Below are 17,080 nucleotides of genomic sequence, written 5' to 3' on the forward strand. Positions count from 1 at the left end.
AATGGCATAAAATGCTTTTTTTGGGAAAACTTTTTTTTTACAAAAAAAATTTCAAAAAACAGACTTGCTTCAGCAGCACAATTCTGGTGCTGTAGTTGTAGGAGATGTCTCAAAACGTCATCAGGAGTCCCGACTAAACCCGTAAATGTAAGAAAATGTAAGAAAATGCATTTTTTACGAAAAACATTTTTTGCTAAAATGTTGTAAGGGGGGACCCTGTCGTAAAAATGCCAAAAAACGGACTTGCTTCAGCAGTACAATTCTGGTGCTGTAGTTGTAGGAGATGTCTTAAAACGTCATCAGGAGTCCCTACAAAACCTAAAAATGGCATAAAATGCTTTTTTTGGGAAAAAAAAATGTTTACAAAAAAAAATTCAAAAAACGGACTTGTTTGAGCAGCACAATTCTGGTGCTGTAGTTGTAGGAGATGTCTCAAAACGTCATCAGGAGTCCCGACTAAACCCGTAAATGTAAGAAAATGTAAGAAAATGCATTTTTTAAGAAAAACATTTTTTGCTAAAATGTCGTAAGGGGGGACCCTGTCGTAAAAATTCCAAAAAACGGACTTGCTTCAGCAGCACAATTCTGGTGCTGTAGTTGTAGGAGATGTCTCAAAACGTCATCAGGAGTCCCGACTAAACCCGAAAATGGAAGAAATTAGAAGAAAATGCATATTTTACGGAAAAAAAATATTTTGCAAAATGTCGTAAAAAAAATATTTTGCAAAATGTCGTAAAAAAAATTCAAAAAAACGGACTTGCTTCAGCAGCACAATTCTGGTGCTGTAGTTGTAGGAGATGTCTCAAAACGTCATCAGGAGTCCCGACTAAACCCGTAAATGGAAGAAAATGCATTTTTTAAGAAAAACATTTTTTGCTAAAATGTCGTAAGGGGGGACCCTGTCATAAAAAAAATGCCAAAAAACGGACTTGCTTCAGCAGTACAATTCTGGTGCTGTAGTTGTAGGAGATGTCTTAAAACGTCATCAGGAGTCCCTACAAAACCTAAAAATGGCATAAAATGCTTTTTTTGGGAAAACTTTTTTTTTACAAAAAAAAATTCCAAAAAAACGGACTTGCTTCAGCAGCACAATTCTGGTGCTGTAGTTGTAGGAGATGTCTCAAAACGTCATCAGGAGTCCCGACTAAACCCATAAATGTAAGAAAATGTATGAAAATGCATTTTTTACGAAAAACATTTTTTGCTAAAATGTCGTAAGGGGGGAGCCTGTCGTAAAAATGCCAAAAAACGGACTTGCTTCAGCAGTACAATTCTGGTGCTGTAGTTGTAGGAGATGTCTCAAAACGTCATCAGGAGTCCCTACAAAACCTAAAAATGGCATAAAATGCTTTTTTTGGGAAAACTTTTTTTTTACAAAAAAAAATTCCAAAAAACGGACTTGCTTCAGCAGCACAATTCTGGTGCTGTAGTTGTAGGAGATGTCTCAAAACGTCACCAGGAGTCCCGACTAAACCCGTAAATGTAAGAAAATGTAAGAAAATGCATTTTTTAAGAAAAATTTTTTTTGCTAAAATGTCGTAAGGGGGGACCCTGTCGTAAAAATGCCAAAAAACGGACTTGCTTCAGCAGTACAATTCTGGTGCTGTAGTTGTAGTAGATGTCTCAAAACGTCATCAGGAGTCCCTACAAAACCTAAAAATGGCATAAAATTCTTTTTTTGGGAAAACTTTTTTTTTACAAAAAAAATTTCAAAAAACAGACTTGCTTCAGCAGCACAATTCTGGTGCTGTAGTTGTAGGAGATGTCTCAAAACGTCATCAGGAGTCCCGACTAAACCCGTAAATGTAAGAAAATGTAAGAAAATGCATTTTTTAAGAAAAACATTTTTTGCTAAAATGTCGTAAGGGGGGACCCTGTCGTAAAAATTCCAAAAAATGGACTTGCTTCAGCAGCACAATTCTGGTGCTGTAGTTGTAGGAGATGTCTCAAAACGTCATCAGGAGTCCCGACTAAACCCGAAAATGGAAGAAATTAGAAGAAAATGCATATTTTACGGAAAAAAATATTTTGCAAAATGTCGTAAAAAAAATTCAAAAAAACGGACTTGCTTCAGCAGCACAATTCTGGTGGTGTAGTTGTAGGAGATGTCTCAAAACGTCATCAGGAGTCCCGACTAAACCCGTAAATGTAAGAAAATGCATTTTTTAAGAAAAACATTTTTTGCTAAAATGTCGTAAGGGGGGACCCTGTCATAAAAAAATGCCAAAAAACGGACTTGCTTCAGCAGTACAATTCTGGTGCTGTAGTTGTAGGAGATGTCTTAAAACGTCATCAGGAGTCCCTACAAAACCTAAAAATGGCATAAAATGCTTTTTTGGGAAAACTTTTTTTTTACAAAAAAAATTCCAAAAACGGACTTGTTTGAGCAGCACAATTCTGGTGCTGTAGTTGTAGGGGATGTCTCAAAACGTCATCAGGAGTCCCTACAAAACCTAAAAATGGCATGAAATGCTTTTTTTGGGAAAACTTTTTTTTTACAAAAAAAAATTCCAAAAAAACGGACTTGCTTCAGCAGCACAATTCTGGTGCTGTAGTTGTAGGAGATGTCTCAAAACGTCATCAAGAGTCCCGACTAAACCCGTAAATGTAAGAAAATGTAAGAAAATGCATTTTTTAAGAAAAACATTTTTTGCTAAAATGTCGTAAGGGGGGACCCTGTCGTAAAAAAGGCCAAAAAACTGACTTGCTTCAGCAGTACAATTCTGGTGCTGTAGTTGTAGGAGATGTCTCAAAACGTCATCAGGAGTCCCTACAAAACCTAAAAATGGCATAAAATGCTTTTTTTGGGAAAACTTTTTTTTTACAAAAAAAAATTCAAAAAACAGACTTGCTTCAGCAGCACAATTCTGGTGCTGTAGTTGTAGGAGATGTCTCAAAACGTCATCAGGAGTCCCGACTAAACCCGTAAATGTAAGAAAATGCATTTTTTACGAAAAACATTTTTTGCTAAAATGTCGTAAGGGGGGACCCTGTCGTAAAAATGCCAAAAAACGGACTTGCTTCAGCAGTACAATTCGGGTGCTGTAGTTGTAGGAGATGTCTCAAAACGTCATCAGGAGTCCCTACAAAACCTAAAAATGGCATAAAATGCTTTTTTTGGGAAAACTTTTTTTTTACAAAAAAAATTCCAAAAACGGACTTGTTTGAGCAGCACAATTCTGGTGCTGTAGTTGTAGGAGATGTCTCAAAACGTCATCAGGAGTCCCGACTTAACCCGTAAATGTAAGAAAATGCATTTTTTACGAAAAACATTTTTTGCTAAAATGTCGTAAGGGGGGACCCTGTCGTAAAAATGCCAAAAAACGGACTTGCTTCAGCAGTACAATTCTGGTGCTGTAGTTGTAGGAGATGTCTCAAAACGTCATCAGGAGTCCCTACAAAACCTAAAAATGGCATAAAATGCTTTTTTTGGGAAAACTTTTTTTTAACAAAAAAAAATTAAAAAAACAGACTTGCTTCAGCAGCACAATTCTGGTGCTGTAGTTGTAGGAGATGTCTCAAAACGTCATCAGGAGTCCCGACTAAACCCGTAAATGTGAGAAAATGTAAGAAAATGCATTTTTTACGAAAAACATTTTTTGCTAAAATGTCGTAAGGGGGGACCCTGTCGTAAAAATTCCAAAAAACTGACTTGCTTCAGCAGCACAATTCTGGTGCTGTAGTTGTAGGAGATGTCTCAAAACGTCATCAGGAGTCCCGACTAAACCCGTAAATGTAAGAAAATGCATTTTTTACGAAAAACATTTTTTGCTAAAATGTCGTAAGGGGGGACCCTGTCGTAAAAATTCCAAAAAACGGACTTGCTTCAGCAGTACAATTCTGGTGCTGTAGTTGTAGGAGATGTCTCAAAACGTCATCAGGAGTCCCTACAAAACCTAAAAATGGCATAAAATGCTTTTTTTGGGAAAACTTTTTTTTAACAAAAAAAATTTCAAAAAACAGACTTGCTTCAGCAGCACAATTCTGGTGCTGTAGTTGTAGGAGATGTCTCAAAACGTCATCAGGAGTCCCGACTAAACCCGTAAATGTAAGAAAATGTAAGAAAATGCATTTTTTACGAAAAACATTTTTTGCTAAAATGTCGTAAGGGGGGACCCTGTCGTAAAAATTCCAAAAAACTGACTTGCTTCAGCAGCACAATTCTGGTGCTGAAGTTGTAGGAGATGTCTCAAAACGTCATCAGGAGTCCCGACTAAACCCGTAAATGTAAGAAAATGTAAGAAAATGCATTTTTTAAGAAAAACATTTTTTGCTAAAATGTCGTAAGGGGGGACCCTGTCGTAAAAATGCCAAAAAACTGACTTGCTTCAGCAGTACAATTCTGGTGCTGTAGTTGTAGGAGATGTCTCAAAACGTCATCAGGAGTCCCTACAAAACCTAAAAATGGCATAAAATGCTTTTTTTGGGAAAACTTTTTTTTTACAAAAAAAATTCAAAAAACAGACTTGCTTCAGCAGCACAATTCTGGTGCTGTAGTTGTAGGAGATGTCTCAAAACGTCATCAGGAGTCCCGACTAAACCCGTAAATGTAAGAAAATATAAGAAAATGCATTTTTTACGAAAAACATTTTTTGCTAAAATGTCGTAAGGGGGGACCCTGTCGTAAAAATGCCAAAAAACGGACTTGCTTCAGCAGTACAATTCTGGTGCTGTAGTTGTAGGAGATGTCTCAAAACGTCATCAGGAGTCCCTACAAAACCTAAAAATGGCATAAAATGCTTTTTTTGGGAAAACTTTTTTTTTACAAAAAAAAATTCCAAAAAACGGACTTGCTTCAGCAGCACAATTCTGGTGCTGTAGTTGTAGGAGATGTCTCAAAACGTCATCAGGAGTCCCGACTAAACCCGTAAATGTAAGAAAATATAAGAAAATGCATTTTTTACGAAAAACATTTTTTGCTAAAATGTCGTAAGGGGGGACCCTGTCGTATAAATGCCAAAAAACGGACTTGCTTCAGCAGTACAATTCTGGTGCTGTAGTTGTAGGAGATGTCTCAAAACGTCATCAGGAGTCCCTACAAAACCTAAAAATGGCATAAAATGCTTTTTTTGGGAAAACTTTTTTTTTACAAAAAAAAATTCCAAAAAACGGACTTGCTTCAGCAGCACAATTCTGGTGCTGTAGTTGTAGGAGATGTCTCGAAACGTCATCAGGAGTCCCGACTAAACCCGTAAATGTAAGAAAATGTAAGAAAATGCATTTTTTAAGAAAAACATTTTTTGCTAAAATGTCGTAAGGGGGGACCCTGTCGTAAAAATGCCAAAAAACGGACTTGCTTCAGCAGTACAATTCTGGTGCTGTAGTTGTAGGAGATGTCTCAAAACGTCATCAGGAGTCCCTACAAAACCTAAAAATGGCATAAAATGCTTTTTTTGGGAAAACTTTTTTTTAACAAAAAAAAAGTCAAAAAACAGACTTGCTTCAGCAGCACAATTCTGGTGCTGTAGTTGTAGGAGATGTCTGAAAACGTCCTCAGGAGTCCCGACTAAACCCGTAAATGTGAGAAAATGTAAGAAAATGCATTTTTTACGAAAAACATTTTTTGCTAAAATGTCGTAAGGGGGGACCCTGTCGTAAAAATTCCAAAAAACGGACTTGCTTCAGCAGCACAATTCTGGTGCTGTAGTTGTAGGAGATGTCTCAAAACGTCATCAGGAGTCCCGACTAAACCCGAAAATGGAAGAAATTAGAAGAAAATGCATATTTTACGGCAAAAAAATATTTTGCAAAATGTCGTAAAAAAAATATTTTGCAAAATGTCGTAAAAAAAATTTAAAAAAACGGACTTGCTTCAGCAGCACAATTCTGGTGCTGTAGTTGTAGGAGATGTCTCAAAACGTCATCAGGAGTCCCGACTAAACCCGTAAATGTAAGAAAATGCATTTTTTAAGAAAAACATTTTTTGCTAAAATGTCGTAAGGGGGGACCCTGTCATAAAAAAATGCCAAAAAACGGACTTGCTTCAGCAGTACAATTCTGGTGCTGTAGTTGTAGGAGATGTCTTAAAACGTCATCAGGAGTCCCTACAAAACCTAAAAATGGCATAAAATGCTTTTTTTGGGAAAACTTTTTTTTTACAAAAAAAAATTCAAAAAACGGACTTGTTTGAGCAGCACAATTCTGGTGCTGTAGTTGTAGGAGATGTCTCAAAACGTCATCAGGAGTCCCGACTAAACCCGTAAATGTAAGAAAATGTAAGAAAATGCATTTTTTAAGAAAAACATTTTTTGCTAAAATGTCGTAAGGGGGGACCCTGTCGTAAAATTTCAAAAAACGGACTTCCTTCAGCAGCACAATTCTGGTGCTGTAGTTGTAGGAGATGTCTCAAAACGTCATCAGGAGTCCCTACAAAACCTAAAAATGGCATAAAATGCTTTTTTTGGGAAAACTTTTTTTTTACAAAAAAAAATTCCAAAAAAACGGACTCGCTTCAGCAGCACAATTCTGGTGCTGTAGTTGTAGGAGATGTCTCAAAACGTCATCAGGAGTCCCGACTAAACCCGTAAATGTAAGAAAATGTATGAAAATGCATTTTTTACGAAAAACATTTTTTGCTAAAATGTCGTAAGGGGGGACCCTGTCGTAAAAATGCCAAAAAACGGACTTGCTTCAGCAGTACAATTCTGGTGCTGTAGTTGTAGGAGATGTCTCAAAACGTCATCAGGAGTCCCTACAAAACCTAAAAATGGCATAAAATGCTTTTTTTGGGAAAACTTTTTTTTTACAAAAAAAATTTCAAAAAACAGACTTGCTTCAGCAGCACAATTCTGGTGCTGTAGTTGTAGGAGATGTCTCAAAACGTCATCAGGAGTCCCGACTAAACCCGTAAATGTAAGAAAATGTAAGAAAATGCATTTTTTACGAAAAACATTTTTTGCTAAAATGTTGTAAGGGGGGACCCTGTCATAAAAAAATGCCAAAAAACGGACTTGCTTCAGCAGCACAATTCTGGTGCTGTAGTTGTAGGAGATGTCTCAAAACGTCATCAGGAGTCCCGACTAAACCCGTAAATGTAAGAAAACGTAAGAAAATGCATTTTTTAAGAAAAACATTTTTTGCTAAAATGTCGTAAGGGGGGACCCTGTCGTAAAAATGCCAAAAAACGGACTTGCTTCAGCAGTACAATTCTGGTGCTGTAGTTGTAGGAGATGTCTTAAAACGTCATCAGGAGTCCCTACAAAACCTAAAAATGGCATAAAATGCTTTTTTTGGGAAAAAAAAATGTTTACAAAAAAAAATTCAAAAAACGGACTTGTTTGAGCAGCACAATTCTGGTGCTGTAGTTGTAGGAGATGTCTCAAAACGTCATCAGGAGTCCCGACTAAACCCGTAAATGTAAGAAAATGTAAGAAAATGCATTTTTTAAGAAAAACATTTTTTGCTAAAATGTCGTAAGGGGGGACCCTGTCGTAAAAATTCCAAAAAACGGACTTGCTTCAGCAGCACAATTCTGGTGCTGTAGTTGTAGGAGATGTCTCAAAACGTCATCAGGAGTCCCGACTAAACCCGAAAATGGAAGAAATTAGAAGAAAATGCATATTTTACGGAAAAAAAATATTTTGCAAAATGTCGTAAAAAAAATATTTTGCAAAATGTCGTAAAAAAAATTCAAAAAAACGGACTTGCTTCAGCAGCACAATTCTGGTGCTGTAGTTGTAGGAGATGTCTCAAAACGTCATCAGGAGTCCCGACTAAACCCGTAAATGGAAGAAAATGCATTTTTTAAGAAAAACATTTTTTGCTAAAATGTCGTAAGGGGGGACCCTGTCATAAAAAAAAATGCCAAAAAACGGACTTGCTTCAGCAGTACAATTCTGGTGCTGTAGTTGTAGGAGATGTCTTAAAACGTCATCAGGAGTCCCTACAAAACCTAAAAATGGCATAAAATGCTTTTTTTGGGAAAACTTTTTTTTTACAAAAAAAAATTCCAAAAAAACGGACTTGCTTCAGCAGCACAATTCTGGTGCTGTAGTTGTAGGAGATGTCTCAAAACGTCATCAGGAGTCCCGACTAAACCCATAAATGTAAGAAAATGTATGAAAATGCATTTTTTACGAAAAACATTTTTTGCTAAAATGTCGTAAGGGGGGAGCCTGTCGTAAAAATGCCAAAAAACGGACTTGATTCAGCAGTACAATTCTGGTGCTGTAGTTGTAGGAGATGTCTCAAAACGTCATCAGGAGTCCCTACAAAACCTAAAAATGGCATAAAATGCTTTTTTTGGGAAAACTTTTTTTTTACAAAAAAAATTTCCAAAAAACGGACTTGCTTCAGCAGCACAATTCTGGTGCTGTAGTTGTAGGAGATGTCTCAAAACGTCACCAGGAGTCCCGACTAAACCCGTAAATGTAAGAAAATGTAAGAAAATGCATTTTTTAAGAAAAATTTTTTTTGCTAAAATGTCGTAAGGGGGGACCCTGTCGTAAAAATGCCAAAAAACGGACTTGCTTCAGCAGTACAATTCTGGTGCTGTAGTTGTAGTAGATGTCTCAAAACGTCATCAGGAGTCCCTACAAAACCTAAAAATGGCATAAAATGCTTTTTTTGGGAAAACTTTTTTTTTACAAAAAAAATTTCAAAAAACAGACTTGCTTCAGCAGCACAATTCTGGTGCTGTAGTTGTAGGAGATGTCTCAAAACGTCATCAGGAGTCCCGACTAAACCCGTAAATGTAAGAAAATGTAAGAAAATGCATTTTTTAAGAAAAACATTTTTTGCTAAAATGTCGTAAGGGGGGACCCTGTCGTAAAAATTCCAAAAAATGGACTTGCTTCAGCAGCACAATTCTGGTGCTGTAGTTGTAGGAGATGTCTCAAAACGTCATCAGGAGTCCCGACTAAACCCGAAAATGGAAGAAATTAGAAGAAAATGCATATTTTACGGAAAAAAATATTTTGCAAAATGTCGTAAAAAAAATTCAAAAAAACGGACTTGCTTCAGCAGCACAATTCTGGTGCTGTAGTTGTAGGAGATGTCTCAAAACGTCATCAGGAGTCCCGACTAAACCCGTAAATGTAAGAAAATGCATTTTTTAAAGAAAAACATTTTTTGCTAAAATGTTGTAAGGGGGGACCCTGTCGTAAAAATTCCAAAAAACGGACTTGCTTCAGCAGCACAATTCTGGTGCTGTAGTTGTAGGGGATGTCTCAAAACGTCATCAGGAGTCCCTACAAAACCTAAAAATGGCATAAAATGCTTTTTTTGGGAAAACTTTTTTTTTTACAAAAAAAAATTCCAAAAACGGACTTGTTTGAGCAGCACAATTCTGGTGCTGTAGTTGTAGGAGATGTCTCAAAACGTCATCAGGAGTCCCGACTAAACCCGTAAATGTAAGAAAACGTAAGAAAATGCATTTTTTAAGAAAAACATTTTTTGCTAAAATGTCGTAAGGGGGGACCCTGTCGTAAAAATGCCAAAAAACGGACTTGCTTCAGCAGTACAATTCTGGTGCTGTAGTTGTAGGAGATGTCTTAAAACGTCATCAGGAGTCCCTACAAAACCTAAAAATGGCATAAAATGCTTTTTTTGGGAAAAAAAAATTTTTACAAAAAAAAATTTAAAAAACGGTCTTGTTTCAGCAGCACAATTCTGGTGCTGTAGTTGTAGGAGATGTCTCAAAACGTCATCAGGAGTCCCAACTAAACCCGTAAATGTAAGAAAATGTAAGAAAATGCATTTTTTTAAGAAAAACATTTTTTGCTAAAATGTCGTAAGGGGGGACCCTGTCGTAAAAATTCCAAAAACGGACTTGCTTCAGCAGCACAATTCTGTTGCTGTAGTTGTAGGAGATGTCTCAAAACGTCATCAGGAGTCCCGACTAAACCCGAAAATGGAAGAAATTAGAAGAAAATGCATATTTTACGGAAAAAAAATATTTTGAAAAATGTCGTAAAAAAAATAAAAAAAACCGACTTGCTTCAGCAGCACAATTCTGGTGCTGTAGTTGTAGGAGATGTCTTAAAACGTCATCAGGAGTCCCTACAAAACCTAAAAATGGCATAAAATGCTTTTTTTAGGAAAACTTTTTTTTTACAAAAAATTTTTTTAAAAACGGTCTTGTTTCAGCAGCACAATTTTGGTGCTGTAGTTGTAGGAGATGTCTCAAAACGTCATCAGGAGTCCCGACTAAACCCGTAAATGTAAGAAAATGTAAGAAAATGCATATTTTACGAAAAACATTTTTTGCTAAAATGTCGTAAGGGGGGACCCTGTCGTAAAAATTCCAAAAAACGGACTTGCTTCAGCAGCACAACTCTGGTGCTGTTGTTGTAGGAGATGTCTTAAAACGTCATCAGGAGTCCCGACAAAACCTAAAAATGGCATAAAATGGGGGGCGGTATAGCTCGGTTGGTAGAGTGGCCGTGCCAGCAACTTGAGGGTTGCAGGTTCAATTCCCGCTTCCGCCATCCTAGTCACTGCCGTTGTGTCCTTGGGCAAGACACTTTACCCACCTGCTCCCAGTGACACCCACACTGGTTTAAATGTAACTTAGATATTGGGTTTCACAATGTAAAGCGCTTTGAGTCACTTGAGAAAAAGCGCTATATAAATGTAATTCACTTCACAATTCACTTCACCCTGTCGTAAAAATTCCAAAAAACGGACTTGCTTCAGCAGCGCAATTCTGGTGCTGTAGTTGTAGGAGATGTCTCAAAACGTCATCAGGAGTCCCTACAAAACCTAAAAATGGCATGAAATGCTTTTTTTTTGAAAACTTTTTTTCACAAAAAAAAATTCAAAAAACAGACTTGCTTCAGCAGCACAATTCTGGTGCTGTAGTTGTAGGAGATGTCTCAAAACGTCATCAGGAGTCCCGACAAAACCTAAAAATGACATAAAATGCTTTTTTTTGGAAAACTTTTTTTTTACAAAAAATTTTTTTAAAAACGGTCTTGTTTCAGCAGCACAATTCTGGTGCTGTAGTTGTAGGAGATGTCTCAAAACGTCATCAGGAGTCCCGACTAAACCCGTAAATGTAAGAAAATGTAAGAAAATGCATTTTTTACGTGAAACATTTTTTGCTAAAATGTCGTAAGGGGGGACCCTGTCGTAAAAATTCAAAAAAACGGACTTGCTTCAGCAGCACAATTCTAGTGCTGTAGTTGTAGGAGATGTCTCAAAACGTCATCAGGAGTCCCTACAAAACCTAAAAATGGCATCTCCTGTTCCCACAGTACCTCCGTGTCTCCGCAGTGAGCCGTGCGCCTCACCTGCCGATCTTCCCCCTGGACTCTGACTGCCTTCCTCGACCCCCGCACTCGGACCTGGACTTCTGGACGCCTCTCTCCTGCCCCCACGGACCTCGCTCGGATCACGAACCTCTTTTGCTTCGCCCCTCTGGACTTCTTTGCTGCAACAACCAACACACACTTACAATAACCTCTGGTAACTTATATTTGGTTAACTTCTACACATAGCCCTGCATCCACACACATAGTAGCATACACACCCTACGTAATCATCAAGCTCAAATAAAACCCGTTGAGCTAGACCTCCTGCTGTCGTACCGTCTCCTTCCCCCTTCGTCTTACGTAACAGTACCGGTACCAAAATGTATTTTGATACTTTTCTAAAAAAAGGGTACCACAAAAAATTGCATTATTAGCTTTATTTGAACAAAACATCTTAGTGTACATGAAACATATGTTTATTATTGTCATTTAGTCCTCAAATAAAAAAGTGAACATACTAGACAACTTGTTCCGGTTCACCGTGCGTGACTGCTCGCCGTCTGTTCGCTGTTGCGAAAAAGCTAAGTAGCGCTCTATCTGTGTGCTTTTAATTGTTCTACAGCTTTCTTTATCACTTCTCAAACATTTTTAGTGGTACTATTTAACTTGCAAATCACCCGATCTCTGTCCCACCACCCTTTCCTCAGCTAGCTAGTTGCTAAGCTAGCGCGGAGAAAGGCAGCGCCGGTCAGTAAGAAGCTACTCCTACAGACCGCGACCACTTCCCTGAGGACAGCAGGAACTTCACTCGGTGACAGAAAACACTGTGAGTAATGGCTTCCTGTGCGTCTTGCACCATACTCACGGAGAGGTTGGCTCTGCTAGAGGGCCGTGTCCGCCAGTTAGAGCAGAGTAATGTCGTAACTTTAGATGTTGCGGACACATCTGCTAGCGTTAGCTGTAGCGAGCTAACTAGCCCAGCTTGTAGCAGTCCTAAGCGGCCTACAAGCTACGGTGTACCGGTTGAGACGCATAATAGATTTAGCTCTTTAGCTAGTCCTACACCCCAGTCTACCGGGCACCACACCTTAGTTATAGGGGACTCCATCACCCGAAACATAAAGCTTAGCAAACCAGCCACAATAAAGTGTATCCCCGGGGCCAGAGCACCTGACATTGAAGCTAATCTTAGGGAGCTAACTCGCAACAGGCCTAGTAAACACGTACGACAGGCTAATCGCACCACTAATTATGCGAATATAGTTGTACACGTTGGCTCCAATGACACTAGAATGAGACAGTCAGAGATTACAAAGAGAAACATAGCCAGGACTTGTGATCTCGCCAGAAAGATGTCCAGGCATCGAGTAATTGTCTCTGGCCCCCTGCCTGCGAGAGGCAATGATGAGAGATATAGCAGATTAGTCTCGCTTAACAAGTGGTTGGCTAGCTACTGTAGGACGCAGGGACTAACGTTTATTGATAACTGGCCCTCTTTCTGGGGCAAACCAGGCTTGCTGATGAGAGACGGCCTTCACCCTAACCAGGAAGGCGCCATCATCCTGTCTAGAAACATAGACTACTATTTAAGTCTCACTTGACTGACTACACTAGAGCAAGCCCGGTCACAGGCAATTACAATGTCTGTTAGTCCGGGTGAGGAGTCAGTTAAGCTAGAACTAGCCAGCGCCAGGCTGGATAATCCATGTACGCATAGCAATTCTCTTAGAATAATACACAATTCACATAATGTTTTTTCTGTTGTGTCTGTGTCAGAGGTGGACATGCATTCTACTGAGGTGGCAAATTATGATATGTCCAGTCTATTGCAGCACCAAGCAAACAATCGGAAAATTCCCGTCATATCAATTCCTAGATATGGTCGAAACTATTTAAAGTGCACTACGCATAATAAACGCAACATTGTTAATATTGCCACTACGGATAATCTTAACAAAAACTCGTCAAAACAGCCCAATACCTATAATATGGGCTTTTTAAACATAAGATCATTGTCTCCCAAGGCGTTATTGGTTAATGAGGTCATTAGAGACAACAATCTTAACGTCATTGGTCTTAGCGAAACCTGGCTCAAACCGGACGAATTTTTTGCGCTCAATGAGGCATCTCCTCCTAACTATACGAATGCGCATGTTGCCCGCCCTCTTAAAAGGGGAGGGGGTGTCGCACTAATATACAATGAAAATTTCAACCTTACCCCTAACCTAAATAATAAATATAAATCGTTTGAGGTGCTTACTATGAGGTCCGTCACACCGCTACCTCTCGACCTGGCTGTTATCTACCGCCCCCCTGGGCCCTATTCGGACTTTATCAGTGAATTCTCAGAGTTCGTTGCTGATCTAGTGACGCACGCCGACAATATAATCATAATGGGGGACTTTAATATCCATATGAATACCCCATCGGACCCTCAGTGCGTGGCGCTCCAAACCATAATTGATAGCTGTGGTCTTACACAAATAATACATGAACCCACGCATCGCAACGGTAATACAATAGATCTAGTGCTTGTCAGGGGTGTCACCACCTCCAAAGTTATGATACTTCCATATACTAAAGTAATGTCCGATCATTACCTTATAAAATTTGAAGTTTTGACCCTTTGTCAACAAGCTAATAATAATAATAACTGCTATAGCGGCCGCAACATTAATGCTGCCACAACGATGACTCTTGCTGACCTACTGCCTTCGGTAATAGCACCATTCCCAAATTATGTCGGCTCTATTGATAAACTCACTAACAACTTTGACGATGCCTTGCGCGAAATTATTGATAGTATAGCACCGCTAAAGCAAAAAAGGGCCCCTAAAAGGCGCACCCCATGGTTTACAGAAGAAATTAGAGCTCATAAATTATCATGTAGAAAACTGGAACGCAAATGGCGCGCGACTAAACTTGAGGTTTTCCATCAAGCATGGAGTGATAGTTTAATAACTTATAAACGCATGCTTACCTTAGCTAAAGCTAAATACTACTCAAATCTCATCCGCCTCAACAAAAACGATCCTAAATTTCTGTTTAGTACAGTAGCATCGCTAACCCAACAAGGGACTCCTCCCAGTAGCTCCACCCACTCGGCAGATGATTTTATGAATTTCTTTAATAAGAAAATTGAACTCATTAGAAAGGAGATTAAAGACAACGCATCCCAGCTACAACTGGGTTCTATTAACACAAATACGACTGTATATACGACTGACACTGCCCTCCAAAATAGTCTCTCTATTTTTGATGAAATAACATTAGAGGAATTATTACAGCGTGTAAGTGGGATAAAACAAACAACATGTTTACTTGACCCACTTCCTGGGAAACTTATCAAGGAACTGTTTGTATTATTAGGTCCATCAGTGTTAAATATTATAAACTTATCACTTTCCTCCGGCACTGTTCCCCTAGCATTCAAAAAAGCGGTTATTCATCCTCTGCTCAAAAGACCTAACCTCGATCCTGACCTCATGGTAAACTACCGACCGGTCTCCCACCTTCCGTTTATTTCCAAAATTCTCGAAAAAACTGTTGCACAGCAGCTAAATGAACACTTAGTGACTAACAATCTCTGTGAACCTTTTCAATCCGGTTTCAGGGCAAATCACTCTACGGAGACAGCCCTCGCAAAAATGACTAATGATCTATTGCTAACGATGGATTCTGATGCGTCATCTATGTTGCTGCTTCTTGATCTTAGCGCCGCTTTCGATACCGTCGATCATAATATTTTATTAGAGCGTATCAAAACACGTATTGGTATGTCAGACTTAGCCTTGTCTTGGTTTAACTCTTATCTTACTGACAGGATGCAGTGCGTCTCCCATAACAATGTGACCTCGGACTATGTCAAGGTAACGTGCGGAGTTCCCCAGGGTTCGGTTCTTGGCCCTGCACTCTTTAGTATTTACATGCTGCCGCTAGGTGACATTATACGCAAGTACGGTGTTAGCTTTCACTGTTATGCTGATGACACTCAACTCTACATGCCCCTAAAGCTGACCAACACGCCGGACTGTAGTCAGCTGGAGGCGTGTCTTAATGAAATTAAACAATGGATGTCCGCTAACTTTTTGCAACTCAACGCTAAGAAAACGGAAATGCTGATTATCGGTCCTGCTAGACACCAACATCTATTTAATAATACCACCTTAACATTTGACAACCAAACAATTAAACAAGGAGACTCGGTAAAGAATCTGGGTATTATCTTCGACCCAACTCTCTCGTTTGAGTCACACATTAAGAGTGTTACTAAAACGGCCTTCTTTCATCTCCGTAATATCGCTAAAATTCGTTCCATCTTGTCCACTAGCGACGCTGAGATCATTATTCATGCGTTCGTTACGTCTCGTCTCGATTACTGTAACGTATTATTTTCGGGCCTCCCTATGTCTAGCATTAAAAGATTACAGTTGGTACAAGATGCGGCTGCAAGGCTTTTGACAAAAACAAGAAAGTTTGATCATATTACGCCTATACTGGCTCACTTGCACTGGCTTCCTGTGCACTTAAGATGCGACTTTAAGGTTTTACTACTTACGTATAAAATATTACACGGTTTAGCTCCAGCCTATCTCGCCGATTGTATTGTACCATATGTCCCGACAAGAAATCTGCGTTCAAAGAACTCCGGCTTATTAGTGATTCCCAGAGCCAAAAAAAAGTCTGCGGGCTATAGGGCGTTTTCTGTTCGGGCTCCAGTGCTCTGGAATGCCCTCCCGGTAGCAGTTAGAGATGCTACCTCAGTAGAAGCATTTAAGTCCCATCTTAAAACTCATTTGTATAATCTAGCCTTTAAATAGACCCCCCCTTTTTTAGACCAGTTGATCTGCCGTTTCTTTTCTTCTCTCCTCTTCTCCCCTGTCCCTTGCGAGGGGGAGTCGCATAGGTCCGGTGGCCATGGATGAAATGCTGGCTGTCCAGAGCCGGGACCCCGGGTGGACCACTAGCCTGTGCATCGGTTGGGGACATCTCTGCGCTGCTGACCCGTCTCCGCTCGGGATGGTTTCCTGTTGGCCCCGCTGTGGACTGGACTCCCGCTGATGTGTTGGATCCACTGTGGACTGGACTTTCACAATGTTATGTCAGACCCACTCGACATCCGTTGCTTTCGGTCTCCCCTAGAGGGGGGGGGTTACCCACATATGCGGTCCTCTCCAAGGTTTCTCATAGTCATTCACCGACGTCCCACTGGGGTGAGTTTTTCCTTGCCCGTATGTGGGCTCTGTACCGAGGATGTCGTTGTGGCTTGTACAGCCCTTTGAGACACTTGTGATTTAGGGCTATATAAATAAACATTGATTGATTGATTGATTGATTGTCTTTTAGTAGTAAGTAAACAAACAAAGACTCCTAATTAGTCTGCTGACGTATGCATTAACATATTGTGTCATTTATCTACCTATTATTTTGTACACATGAGGGACAAACTGTAACAAATTGATTATTAATCTACTTGTTCATTTGCTGTTAAAATCTGCTTATTTTCTGTTTCAACATTTTCTATCTACACTTTTGTTCAAATGTAATAATCACTTATTCTTCTCTTCTTTGATACTTTACATTAGTTTTGGATGATACCACACATTTAGGTATCGATCTGATACCAAGTAGTTACAGGATCATACATTGGTCATTTTCAAAGTCCTCATGTGTCCAGGGACGTATTTACTGACTTTATAAACATAATATACATTTACAAAAAAAAGGAAAAAAGATTTTGTGACGATAAAAAATATCGATGTAATCATAGTAGTATCGACTAGATACGCTCTTGTACTTGGTATCATTACAGTAGATGTCAGGTGTAGATCCACCCATGGCGTTTGTTTACATTGTGATGGCGGTGAGATATTGTATCCTCCTACGGT

General features: G+C 39.2%; 1 protein-coding gene across 18 annotated transcripts in view; it reads left to right on the plus strand.

The window, feature by feature from the left end:
• The window catches only part of LOC133645320 (uncharacterized), a 391,642-nt gene that overhangs the window by 108,613 nt on the left and 265,949 nt on the right, over positions 1-17,080 (plus strand). For 3 of the 18 annotated variants that reach the window (XM_062040202.1, XM_062040208.1, XM_062040201.1), the window contains one exon: positions 11,196-11,701. The exons of 14 other annotated variants lie outside the window; for them this stretch is intronic. In XM_062040202.1, coding sequence (XP_061896186.1) covers positions 11,196-11,438 — 243 coding nt within the window. In that variant the 3' untranslated portion in view covers positions 11,439-11,701. Of the gene's footprint in view, positions 1-11,195; positions 11,702-11,899; positions 12,665-17,080 lie in introns of those variants that run through there. One more of the 18 variants, XM_062040204.1, reaches the window with a different exon arrangement.

This window comes from Entelurus aequoreus, unplaced genomic scaffold (genome assembly GCF_033978785.1).
Source record: "Entelurus aequoreus isolate RoL-2023_Sb unplaced genomic scaffold, RoL_Eaeq_v1.1 HiC_scaffold_39, whole genome shotgun sequence".
NCBI lineage: Eukaryota > Metazoa > Chordata > Actinopteri > Syngnathiformes > Syngnathidae > Entelurus > Entelurus aequoreus.